Source organism: Oncorhynchus mykiss, chromosome 6, assembly GCF_013265735.2.
Source record: "Oncorhynchus mykiss isolate Arlee chromosome 6, USDA_OmykA_1.1, whole genome shotgun sequence".
Classification (NCBI taxonomy): Eukaryota; Metazoa; Chordata; class Actinopteri; order Salmoniformes; family Salmonidae; genus Oncorhynchus; species Oncorhynchus mykiss.
In genome coordinates, this window is record NC_048570.1 from 61,225,058 (window position 1) to 61,238,646 (window position 13,589).

General features: G+C 39.8%; 1 protein-coding gene across 2 annotated transcripts in view; it reads right to left on the reverse strand.

Moving 5' to 3' along the window:
- Positions 1-677: 677 nt before the first annotated feature.
- LOC110526275 (cadherin-8) overlaps positions 678-13,589 on the reverse strand; it is a 73,726-nt gene continuing 60,814 nt past the window's right edge. The window contains exons 8-12 of one of the 2 annotated variants that reach the window (XM_021607094.2): positions 8,377-8,513; positions 6,334-6,455; positions 5,597-5,714; positions 2,852-3,103; positions 678-2,724 (exon numbers count right to left, since the gene is read on the reverse strand). In XM_021607094.2, the coding sequence (XP_021462769.1) occupies positions 2,243-2,724; positions 2,852-3,103; positions 5,597-5,714; positions 6,334-6,455; positions 8,377-8,513 (1,111 nt within the window). In that variant the 3' untranslated portion in view covers positions 678-2,242. Of the gene's footprint in view, positions 2,731-2,851; positions 3,104-5,596; positions 5,715-6,333; positions 6,456-8,376; positions 8,514-13,589 lie in introns of both variants that reach the window. The other variant, XM_021607091.2, reaches the window with a different exon arrangement.

The following is a 13,589-nucleotide window of genomic DNA, read 5'->3' on the forward strand; positions in this document are numbered from 1 at the left end:
ACTACTTTTACCACTTTTAGTCTTCATCTTTACTACACTACTCACTGTTTAGAACATGATCTTAGTGAGATGTGAATTCTTAAAGAGATGGATTGGGCTGACTTAAGAGGGTGTGAACAATGCTGAATAAGTGTAGACAAATGAGAGCTCTCCAGTAGATACAGTACCAAAACATTCAACGGCCATTTCCTGAAAAATGAGTTTACAAGTTTATCAACTTTTAAAGCAGAATTACTTGCCCATTGTTCCTCAAATACAGTGTATGATATACAATTTTGTTGCTCTGACTCTCTACCTTATCCAATGTATAAAACACCATTTCAAATTTTGCTACGTAAGACCGATTTGAGCCGGTCAGTCACAAATGGGGGCTAATTAGACAATAACAATTTAGTCATTCCAGTGAGATACTAACTTGCTTGAACAAGATACCTAGGGCTTCGGGGCTTCTGGACTCATCTTTATCAAGGGTTCCAATAATTTCCTTGACTGCAGGTTTCAAAACCATTCATTGCATCAACTACCAAATAAATAATTTCTAATTATAAGATATGTGACATGTTGATATAGGTACTTACTGATGCACAATGAGGAACATAGACAATTCAAGTAGGCACTATGCAAATCTCTCTTATTCCAAACATTTTAGCTGCTAAAGAAAGGCAAACTCATTCAGCAATATTTATAAAAATATATTTCACAAAGTAGGAAACAATACAGGGTATCTTAGATTACATTACAGGGAGTGAATAATTAAACATACACATTTATAAGCATTAAAGCACAGTAGAAAATATGATCTGCATGTAACACTATTTCATATATATTGTGAAGTCTACTGAGAACTGCCATATACTGTATCAGTACAAATTGAGTATGCACGCAGCTGTAGTGCCATTTTAGATTCTCATGTGCAAGAGCTAACGTGCATAGACAAAACCTACCACCTCAATGAAAGCTACGGATATTATCAGTAACTATGTACATGTATTTTTTGTCTAATAATATACAGTGTAGCACAATATGCAAGAGCCTGTATTTTATTTTTATGGGTTTTGTTACCAGTGGTTCCTAAATGAAATTGAAAATTGAGGGGTCGAATATTCACATCAATTAAATTATCCCAGCTATTGTGCTTAAATGGTCACTGGTAACTCTGTATACAGAATAATGATAAAATAATGATAAACAGTATATGTGTAAAAGTCCCCTTTCCATCCAATCTTCTACTTTTCAGTAATTCCTGTTCTCTGTATACTTTATTAACAGCAATATCTAAACAACAAGTTCAGCTGTGATGAAATAGCTTCAGCGGTGGAAAGAACAGTTGAGAAAAGGGATCATTCTAAACTCTCACTCACTTATAACCTGAAGCACAGAAACAAACGCAAATAAGAACAGATATATAAAAAACGAATCATACAACGATAATGAAGATTCAAGACGATCATTTTCGAAAAACATTTGAATACAATTGCATTTAATGCTTGCTTCTGTAAAAAGAAGGCCTCAAAGTTTCTACATTTCTCTTTTTTTGTCTTTCGCTTTAGTCTTTTATAGGCTAATAATATTTGCAAACCACACTTGGAGCGTGTAAATACAAATAGTTGTATAAAGCAAGCTGTCTGGCTCAGACAGTTTATAAATGTGGCCACCTGGTATCAAATGATATCTAAACAAATTCATTTTAAAGCCAATATTGTAGTGGTTCTCATTTTGCTTTTTCAAATCATACATACATTCAACATTGTATTGTAGACCAAATATTGCTTTTTCTTTTAGTTTCCTATTTTATCTCTGATTATCTGGGTGGTGGGTAGAGATATGAGATGAGGGCCACTCAGTAGTACAATTGTTCTGTGGTTGAATCTCCATGTTGTCCAAGAAGGCTGTAGAACGTCACACAATCCCTCTATTCTTTCATCAGGCAACTACCAAGAATCCAGGTCTTTATGCTTCTGGCAGTCACAGAGAATGACAAATACCCCAAATACTGCTAGACACTCCACAACGGAATCTAAATTACACTCCACAAGAATCCTAGACCTCCTAATATATCGACATTGTTAAGTTTGGCTCAACAATACAAAGCTCTTAACGTGATAGATGATGAACGCTATACTTCACTCTAAGAGTACAAAAGGTGGCCCCCTTTTTTAAACAGCTGTTTCTATAAGCCGGCAAACCCTAGCATAATACACAAGTATGTGGACAAAATCAAAGGGTATCTGCTGATCAAAGGTCAAGTCTCCTTATCACTTTCACCCACTGAGTAGAGCTCCCCAAGTCTTCTGAAACGCGGACCCCACTCTCTGAGGTAGTCATAGTTCTGGTCTGAGTCTGAGGACGCAGTCTCGAGGGAGCTCAGAGACCCAGCAATGGAGCCCCGGCCCTCATAGCCATAGATCTGAATTGAGTCGTAGGGAGGGGCTGTGGGGTCGTTGTCCGCCTCGTGGAGTCTGACATTGATGAACTCATCCACGTCCACACCGTTAGGGCCACCACTCTGCCTTGGCATGAACTGCAGGTCTGGCTTGATATCCTTGCGGGGCAGGTAACCATTGATTCCATCAGGGTTCTGCAGTGTGGCAATGTCGAAGGCCTCAGTGTCTTCTTCTCCACCCCCCTCATCGTCATACCGGATGATGTTCTCCCTCACATCTTCGTCATCTTTGATGATAAGTGGCTTGTTCTTGTGTCTTCTCAGCGTCACAAACAGCACCACTATAACTGCCGAAAAAGAGGACATGTCAAAGTCATGTGCTCTCACAAAGACAATGTTTGTAGATTTTTGTTACTTGTCTATTTTTCAGATGTAATCAAATTGCATTAAGTATCAGTATTATCTTACCTAAAAGTAGTATTATGCAGGCCAGAATGGCAATCAAAGCTCCCATGCTGAGGCCAATGGGTAGGACGTAGGCCTCCACGTTGCATGACTGGACTATTCCCTCCCTGCTGCATCCACACACCCGGATGGTCAACGTGTTAGTGCTGCTCATTGGAGGATTTCCATTGTCAGTCACAATTATGGGCAGGAAATACATCTCCTGTTTCTGGCGCCGGAAGGTGTCATGCTTGGCTAAAACACTGATGGAGTTGTCTGTGGGGAGAGAAAGTAGTTGTAAAAAAAGAAAAAACTAGCTTCTGCTGAGTAAGAGCATGTTTTTCGTAGAGTGACAAACCAAAATGTTTTGCAATCCAGTAAAAAAATGAAAAAATGAAATGAAGGTTGAGGTGATGACACTAGAAAAACAGCAGTTGCACTGGCTGCCAAGTGGTTTGTGGTCTCAGATTTGTATTCTGTTGATGGCTTTCAGTCACCTTCCTCCTCAACATATTCCAATAGCAGAACTCTGTAAGAGATTGAACCCTATTTTGTCATACCCTTACTAAGATGTGGAAATGAAGCGACGTGAGTGCGACACTGACTTAGAAGATGGTACAAGGCAACTCTGAGCGGTGCCAGGGGCTCTTTGATGACACTTCTGTGAGCTCTGTGTTCATTATCTAGCTAATCATATTCACTCACACGCATATTGTCAAACACTTTTATTCCTGTTAGAGTCTACTCAAGCCGATGTAGTAGAAAATATGTTTCTTGTCACATGTTATCACATTAACTTCACATGAGATCACGTGATCACATGACAACGTGTTTTTAGAACACTTCACATGGGAAATGAATAAGGTAAGTTCAATTGTCTACCCTCTGTCTGAGCATGCATGGCAGAGAAACGTGAAACATTAGCAATAAAGCCTAAAGGAAACATGTAGTCCATCACATTGTAGCATCTTCATACCAAAAGTGTGAAAAGTGTGCTGAACCCTATGTGGCTCTGGTCAACAGTAGTCCAGTATACAGTAAGTCAGTATACAGAGAGTGTAGAAAACATTAAGAACACCTTCCTAATATTGAGTTGCACACCCTTTGCCCTCAGAACATCCTCAATGTGTCGGGGTATGGACTACAAGATGTCAAAAGTAATCCACGGGGATGCTGGTCCATGTTGACTCCAATGCATCCCACAGTCGTGTCAAGTTGGCTGGATGTCCTTTGGGTGGTGGACCATTCTTGATACACACAGGAAACTATTGAGCATGAAAAAACCCAGCAGCGTGGCAGTTCTTTACACACTCAAACCGGTGCACCTGGTGTCTACTACCATACCCCATTCAAAGGCACTTCAATCTTTTGTCTTCCCTATTCACCTTCTGAATGGCACACACACACAGTCCACATCTCAATTGTCTCAAGGCTTAAAAATCCTTATTTATCCTCTCTCTTCCCCTTCATTGACACTGATTGGAGTGGATTTAACAGGTGACATCAATAAGGGATCATAGTTTTCACCTGGTCAATCTGTCTTGTTTTGTAGACTCAGCGTACGTCTGTTGGTAGAGCGTTTCACTTACAACGCCAGGGTTTTGGGTTCAATTCCCACAGGAGACCAGTACAAAAAATATAATTATGTTTGCACTCTTTGTAAGTCACTTTAGATAAGAGCATCTGGTAAAATGCTGGTTCCTATCGTGTCAATCTTTAGTGCAATCAATACAGCAGTATTACATTGATCACAATGTATACCTGAAAGTTTCTCAGAGGTATTTTAACTTAAGACTATGAGGTTAAAGCCTAAACAGCTTGTGTGCAGTAACATATCCTAGCTGGCTGACCCTGTTCCCTAGCCCTGGCTAACCCTATCCTCTCCACAGCACATTCACTGCAATTAGAGTCATCATCACAAACAAACCAGCACACAGGTTCAGAAGGTCTACTACTCTTCGCTGGAGTGGCTCTGCCTGCAGTATGCAGACGAAAATAGTCATACACGTGCTGTGCTTATATTTCTCATGTAGAATACTGACAGTTCACAACAGCTAGGTGTAGACTTTAACAAGAACAGTTTAATTCATATAATTCATATCTTAATGATATCTAGATGTGAAAATATTGCTTCGATGTTGCCTATGGTTTTTTCATTACAAATTCCTCTAGATTCAGGAACGTATCCTATTTGTCTCCTAATACACCTGTTTCCATGGTGGCAGGTTTCCATTTAGATAAAGAGGCTGGTGCATTTAATGTCCTGATTCTATATTTTCCTTTTACTAACAACTAGACACAGCAGTTCCTCTTGCCTGCAGCCTTCGCATCAAAACAGACGGACAGAACCAGAGGAAGATTCTTCGCCCCAAAGCTCTTTGAAAACATTACGCAACAACATCAGGATGAGCGTGGGCTCTTCCGTGAGAGTAATGGAAAAGAGCAGGGGAGGGGGAGAAAGTAGACCAGAAAGCCTGCTAAACCAATCACCGTATTTAGCAAACAAATGTAGTGCCATCTGCCATGCGGCAACAGCTCTCAGGAAGTCACCCTACATTGAGCTGCAAGACTTCCCGCAGACTATTTGGATTCAACTAATTGACTTCCTTTCAAAATCCACTGGGGAGTAAAAGTAGCTGATGACCAGGCTATTGCGCATCTGCTAACTACTGGGTACGGTAATCCAACCAGATTTAATCTTCGATTGGACTAATATGCCGCAGGATAGAAGACATTTCTTTGTCATTCTCTCTCACGTTCGGTCCTTACCTCCATTGTTTTTTATTGTGAAATTAGGATTGTTTAGCATCTCTGGGATGAGGCGGTATTCAAAGTAGTGTCCCTGTATTGGGTCATCCTTGTCGACAGCACTGACCGTCTGTATCACCTGTGGAAACAGACAGAAAGAGAGGAGCCCAATGCCATTAGAGAGAGAGGTCATCCATTACTTTATTTTTGCCATCACAAAAAGCCTGACCGTGACATTGGCTCAGAGAAAATGAAAAATATCCTCCATTCATTCCTGGAATTTGAAATTGTTATATGTGGTGCTGTCTCATCTGGCACACTTTTGGTTCCTGGGTTCATCTATTTATCTGCCATCATAGTTCTTATCAAGCTGTATGTCTGTGATTGATTAGAAACGAGAATTCAGCTATCTTGGTCATTGGTGTTTTTTATTTTATTGTAGTTGTCTGAATGAATAGGATTGATGTGAAGGAGAATGCAAAGCACTTGTGCAGAATTTTGGCAAGAGATCCATTGTGCCATCTGGAGGAGGACATGAAAGACAACTCTGAATTATGATTCACTCTGATCAATGCTGACTGCTCTCATTTTCCCTCAGTCTCTGTGTGTTGTGTCAGGGGAGGAGTCTCAGAGAAAGGCCACACTCCTGCCTCTGTACTTTCCCATTGAAATAAATAGGCTATAATTCACCATGGGTTATCATTACTGAGGAGATGCAGGGGGAGACAACAATGACAGCCTTGATGAATGCCCCGTACCTGGCCAGGTTTGCCATTTTCACAGAGGAAAGCCTCGTATTCCGTCGCAAACTCTGGGGCGTTGTCATTTATGTCCAGCACTCGGATGGCCACGATAGCCCGTGATATCTGGCTGTGGTTTCCTGATAAACAAAACCCAACATCAGACAATGAATACAATAACATTGGATACTGTACAGTGGGAAATTAAATCCCAGGTAAATTTGATGACCCAGATACATTTTTTTCTGTTATTTTATTTAATTCCCTAGGCTGATAAAGACAGATGAGAAGCCACATCAATCTGAGTTTTAGCTGATATCAAGAATGCAAAACAGGAGTGGTGAGAAGAAAAAAAATCACATTCAAAGTGCTTTTGAAATCCCCTGAACACGCTCATGTTTTATGCATGAGGGTTAAAAAATGCATATTAATGAATCAACGGCAGCAGAAGTCTAAAAAGATAATAAAGGGCCATTTAATTAGATTTGATTTTTATTGGGATTATTCATCGCCTGTAATTGACAGTCCCTTTTGAGATAAATTATTGTATTTAAGTGTTGCAACCACTAACTTGGAGCTATTAATTTGGTCCATAGAGCAATAGATGTCGCTCTGGCTGTTGACACCTTTCCTTTCTTTGTATGTTTGTGAGACCATACTGATAGCTAACATTCAAAACAATGATGTACATGGTGCATATTGTCACATAAAAAAAACAGAAAATGTTTTTGATATATGGTTGTGAGATACAAGGTTGTGATATAAGCACCCCTTAGCACACTCACATAATACTGCAGCAAGTGGAGGATTCTACACTTAATTTTAAGAATGCTTCAGGACAAAATGCCCAGAGGTGAGCATAAGAGAGGAGAAAAAGAGTGGGAAACAGAGAGAAACTAAAATAGACAGTTTGCTAGAAGGTGATAGATGGACAGAGTGGGGAAAAAAATAAGTGTCCACGTTTTCCTTGTGCTCTGTTAATGTGACTTTCATTCCACCACAGCAAGCATTGCCATCTGATTAGTCAGATGTCAACTGGTGCAAGCAGCAGAACGCCACACCGTTTGGGTGGCAAATGACAACGGAATTGGACTGGGAATGCAATTCTTCCTCTTCACGCCAGAGAGGATTCCTGCTTGCCTCCAATCCACAAAGAATAGTAAACAGACATATTTATTTTGGTAAATTTCTATTAAGTGTGTTCAGTGATGCTGCTGTCTTGAGTCACAGTCAGTTTAGCAAAAGTCATGAAAGGCACAGTGAGATGTATAAGACCAGGCTTGACAAAGCTAGCATGAATATCAACAGAGACACATTGCATTTACAATAACATGCCACGAATGTATGCTCTACAGCATTTTTTTAATGGTTGTGGCAATTAGTGTGTTTCACTTTGATTATGAAAGGTGAGGGAGAGCAAGTTACAAGTATTGTACATTTCTCATTCAATAGCTTCAAGGTGTACATGACATTTTATCGCAACATACAGTCCCCCTGAAACAATCTGTATGGTAATATAGTTTTTCACATGGTTTGAGTTGTTTGTAGTACTACCTCAAATATGTTGTATAGTCAGTCAGTTTCCTGGATCACAGATGTTGCTGTATCTGTAATGGAAGCTGGCATTGGTGCATTCAACGTCGGTATTTGTGTTTACAACTGTTTATTTGATACTTCTTAAAATGTACTCGCACTTCCACAAATTGACTACTGAGCTGTTTAATTCAATCAAAATTCTGCAGATTAACATATTTTCCACCCTTGTGAATTCAAACTCTAATTATTTGTACCACACTACGGCCATTAACATCAGATAGGTTACAAGTGCAAGACTATTTTATCGAGGATTATGAAAGCCAGTCAATCCTTTGTTGGAGGCAGCAATGAAGTTGTTCAAACTGTGTTAGTAAACAGATCTGAATGTTCACAAGCAGCTGTCTTCCCCCTGAGTTTACACTTGTCCTTCATCATTGCACTGATTTGAAAAGGAAATTGAATTTAGTTAATTATGTAGTAGACCACAAACAGCGTTTAGAAATATCTATTAGAAATGTTACTTACTGATTTCAGTGGCTGTTACTGTGATGTTGTGCCACATATCTGTCTCTCGGTCCAGCGGTTTGGCCAACGTTATTTTCCCATCATCTACGTTAATATTGAACTGCCTCTCCAGATCGGTGTGGCGATCAATAAAGTACCTACAAAAAAAGAGTAAATCATTAGAAGTTCTAAATGCAGCACACAACTAACCGTTCTCGATAATCCCTTGGGTGCACTGACTAATGGAGACGTATCCATCAAGAGGTTCCTGTGGATGAATGTATGGGGAAAACGATAGGAAGTCAATTATCAACGAAGGATTAATTACAGGCCTCAGATTAGCAAGAGAGGACATTAAAGCACAATACGGTTTAGGAGGCTCTTTAAAAACTAAAGTGGACGTGAGTCTGGTTTGGTCTCCAAACAGTGGCTCCTTAATGTTCCCCTCCCTACAAATAGGAAATTTACTGTTGTTTTATTTATTTACTTACCCACACACACACACACACATACTTTGTTTTCTCCGCACTATTGGTTAGAGCCTGTAGTAAGCATTTCACTGTAAGGTCTACACCTGTTGTATTCGGCGCACGTGACAAATAAACTTTTATTTTTATTTTTTTGATTAGTGAAGTCTGCAGGGCCCAGCAGGATCAGCACCATCATCCTTCTTTACATTCTCTCCTTTCCTTTTGACTTTACCTTGACCTTGTTTGAAAACTTCACAGGGTTCAATCTAAGGAGGGGTGGGAAAGTCACAAGGTAGAAGGGATACAATGTAAAGTTGCATTTAAATTCAAATCCAAATCGACCATCCTCGTTTACTCTGACGTCCCTGTACTATGGATTGAAGCAAGACGGAAGGAGCAGTTCAAGGGCAACAACCTTATATATAATTCAACAACCTCACCAATAGCAACAACATGATGAAACATTGACCATTAAAAAAGCCTCAAGTTAATGTTTATATGGATTTCTAAAATCATTGTAACTTTAGACCTGGATTTGTCACAATGCATTGTGTGGTGGCAATTCCTCAAACGCTTTCAGAAAGGACACACATGCACACTTGGCATGTGAAAAACATGTTATTGATGTGAAAAGTGTTGTTTTATATATGTTTATTTGAATGTGTACATTCAATTATTAAATGCACTCAATACCATACAACATGTTATCAACAAATATGAATTGCCCTAAATTAAGGCTGCCAGTCAGAAAAATCTAAGTCACCAAGAGCAACAAAGCCTTTAAAAGGTATTTTATATGTGATCCGATTCAGGAAACTGGGCATATGTCCCAAGTCACGACTTCACAGGAGAGCCCATTGAACATAAAATAAAAATGTTTTAATCAAAATGCGTGTTTTGGCAGAAATGCCTTCTCGAATATGTGAACTTTCATGTGCTTTAATAACGGACTTGTATGCCATCTGTAAATATAAATAACATTGTTAAATTACATGCCTTGTTGGTTAAGCCACAGAAAAAATCAGCAACCTTCCTGCTAGCCATGATTGGCTGAGATAATGAGTAGACAGGATATACCGAGACAGGATTTGAATTGGTCTGCCATATAGAAGGCTTCTGTCTATTTGAGCTGGTCAGTCTGTGTTGGTAATCCTGTCAAACGCAGCTTTTTTAAAAGTTTTGTGTAGTGGATCTGCATAGCTAAGTGTTGCTCTCCACTCTCTGGAGGATCAAGTTTTGAAATCAGTGGAATTAGACTATGATAGCTAAAGAGATGGAGAAAACACCTGTCTCCGGACTACATCTTCAAACTAAGGGCAACTGTGGCAGGGCATCCATGACAGGGAGACTATCATGCATGATAGACCATCATGCATGATGATGTGTTCAGGTAAGATATTGTAGCGTTAGCTAGCTACATTTTCAGATATTAAACGTTTCTAATTTTGACTGAAAGTGGTTTCATATCAAGCTAAAGTGCACTGTTAGCTAGCTAGCTAATGTTAGCTGGCTGGCTCCCTAGCTGACATTATTAATTGAATCCTACAGCTGTTTGCTTCGCTAGTTAGAGCCTAATGGTAGCTAGCTAACAGTGAACCTGGATGGTTAGCTCCCAGCATATTCATGAATGGTAGTAACGACATGATTTGGCACTATGTTCATTGTTGTTTAACTAGCTAATGTTAGCTGACTGGCTCGTTAGCTAACGCTACGTGACGTGTGTGATCTTACACGTTGTTTACCTAGCTAGCTACAGCTGAAGTCGGAAGTTTGACTCCAACATAGGTTGGAGTCATTTTCAACCACTCCACAAATTTCTTGCTAACAAACCACAGTTTTAGCAAGTCGGTTAGGACATCTACTTCGTGCATGACACAAGTAATTTTTCCAACAATTGTTTAAAGACAGATTATTTCACTTATAATTCACTGTATCACAACTCCAGTGGGTCAGAAGTGTATATACACTAAGTTGACTGTGCCTTTCAACAGCTTGGAAAATTCCAGAAAATGATGTCATGGCTTTAGAAGCTTCTGATAGGCTAATTGACATCATTTGAGTCAATTGGAGGTGTACCTGTGGATGTATTTCAAGGCCTAACTTCAAACTCAGTGCCTCTTTGCTTGACATCATGGGAAAATCAAATGATGTCATTTGGTAGCAATTTCCAAATGCCTGAAGGTACCACGTTCATCTGTACAAACAATTGTACGCAAGTATAAACAACATGAAGCACGCAGCCGTCATACCGCTCAGGAAGGAGATGCATCCTGTCTCCTAGAGATTAAAGTATGTTGGTGCGAAAAGTGCAATTCATTCCCAGAACAACAGCAAAGGACCTTGTAAATATGCTGGAGGAAATAGGTGCAAAAGTATCTATATCCACAGTAAAATGAGTCCTATATTGCCATAACCTGAAAGGCCGCTCAGCAAGGAAGAAGCCACTGCTCCAAAACCGCCATAAAAAAGCCAGACTACGGTTTGCAACTGCACATGGGGACAAAGATCTTACTTTTAGAGAAATGTCCTCTGGTCTGATGAAACAAAAATAGAACTGTTTGGCCATAATGAGGAGGAAAAGGGGGAGGCTTGCAAGCCAAAGAAAACCATCCCAACCGTGAAGCACGGGGGTGGCAGCATCATGTTGTGGGGGTGCTTTGCTGCAGGAGGGACTGGGGCTTTTCACAAAATAAATGGCATCATGAGCACTATGCCAAACTTCACCCAACTTATTGTGGCAAGCTTGTGGAGGGCTTCCCGAAACATTTGACGCAAGTTAAACAATTTAAAGGCAATGCTACAAAATACAAATTGAGTGTAATGTAAACTTCTGACCCACTGGGAATGTGATGAAAGAAATAAAAGCTGAAATAAATCATTCTCTCCACTATTATTCTGACATTTCACATTCTTAAAATAAAGTGGTGATCCTAACTGACCTAATACAGATCATTTCTACTAGTATTAAATGTCAGGAATTGTGAAAACCTGAGTTTGAATGTATTTGGCTAAGGTTAATATAAACTTCCAACTTCAACTGTATATGTCTTAAGCTAAAGTGTACATCACTCGTTGAATATGGCCGGTGTTGGTAAACTTCTGCAAAGAAGCGAAATGCAATTGTTGCCAGCATTGCTGGTTAGGCTGTTTTCATGTTATCCATAGGTAAACAAATCATCGGCCAGAGCTTCAAGTGTGTGCTCTGCACACTCTGAGGGAGAAAAAAGATGGGTGGGGCTCAAGCTTAAGAGGATGTGAACGATGCTGAATGGGTGTAGACAAATAGCTCTTCACCAGATACCAAAACATTAAAAGGCCATTTTCTGAAAAGTCAGTTAACAAGTTTATCAACTTTCAATGCAGAATTGCTGTCCCATTGTACCTCAAAAATGCAGTATGATATACCATTTTGTAGGTAGAGTCTCTACCTTTATCGAATGTCAAAATAAAATAAAAACACAATTTGAAATGTTGCTATATAAGACAGAATCCAGGTGGTGAGTCACATATGCATGTGAATGCATGCATTCATTATTTGAATGCACTCAATGACACACAGAACATACATGTATATTCCTTTAAACTAAATGCCCCTCCCTGTAAACATAGCCTCTCTCAAAGCAAGTCAAAAGTTTGGCCAATGCTTTGCTTTTTCAGTAATCTAATTCTCCAATGTGCTTTGCAAACCTCCTCCAACCACCTTCCCAACCCCATCTCCCTTTACACACAACCTTGGGTCTCATCCTACTTCACTGTGGAACTGCTCATCCCTATCAGCACAGACCTGTTGACAGACACATGTATTTTCTGCATGAGAAAAAGGGGAGACAAACAACAACAATGACCAAATAATAATAATAATGAAAACAACGAGCTAACACAAAATGAAATAAATAAGCCATTGCCCTAGATTCCAACTGTGGGAGACGTATTGAGCCATGACATTTCTTTTTTTTAATGAAATGGTGTAAATCCTCAGACGACAGGCGGGAGGTCCAGGAGGACTCCTCTACAGACGCAGAGCACTTTCAAGACAGGCAGACAGCCCAAACCACCTGGGAGAAGTCTCCAGGAGAAGGAGTGGATTCCAGGCAGGCTTTGACAGCTTCACGTGGAGGGAGACCGACCCTGAAATGTTCTGCCACGTGTCAATCAAACTGACAATGTGATGTGAAAAGAATTAAAGGAAATACAATTATCAGATGTTCCTTGCAAGAGATGGGTGCTGACTGTCAAAGGTGTGAGGATGTGTTTGGGAGCGGACCATTGGATGTAAATAATTCAATGCCGGGAAAGGACGATACAAATTAGCACCTGATACTTTTCACTCCTTCAATACCTGACTCAAATTACATTGGGCAGCCCTCCCCTAAACACATCTTTCTCATTCAATCATATGACATTTATAACTTTTACACACTGTCTTAATATTATTTTAGGTTTGAACACTTTGTAAGCTACATTTACTAAGCTGTTCTCCAAGGTCACAAACAGGAATGTTATAAGTGATCGTTAAAATGTGCTGGTTATAAGCCATAAAGCCAGTAATATGTGTGAGTGTGAGACAGAGAACAAATGTATGACATTTCTGTCTTATATAAGGTCAGTAATTCTATTGGGAGGATCACAGATGTAGAACTAATTTCGCTGGCCTCCGCATGCTAACCAGCTCTTTGTAAGGACACATGTATTCCTGTTTTCCCTGAACATGTCCTGAACTTGTTTCTCGACAAGAAAGTCTACTTGACATTAAATTTACATTCA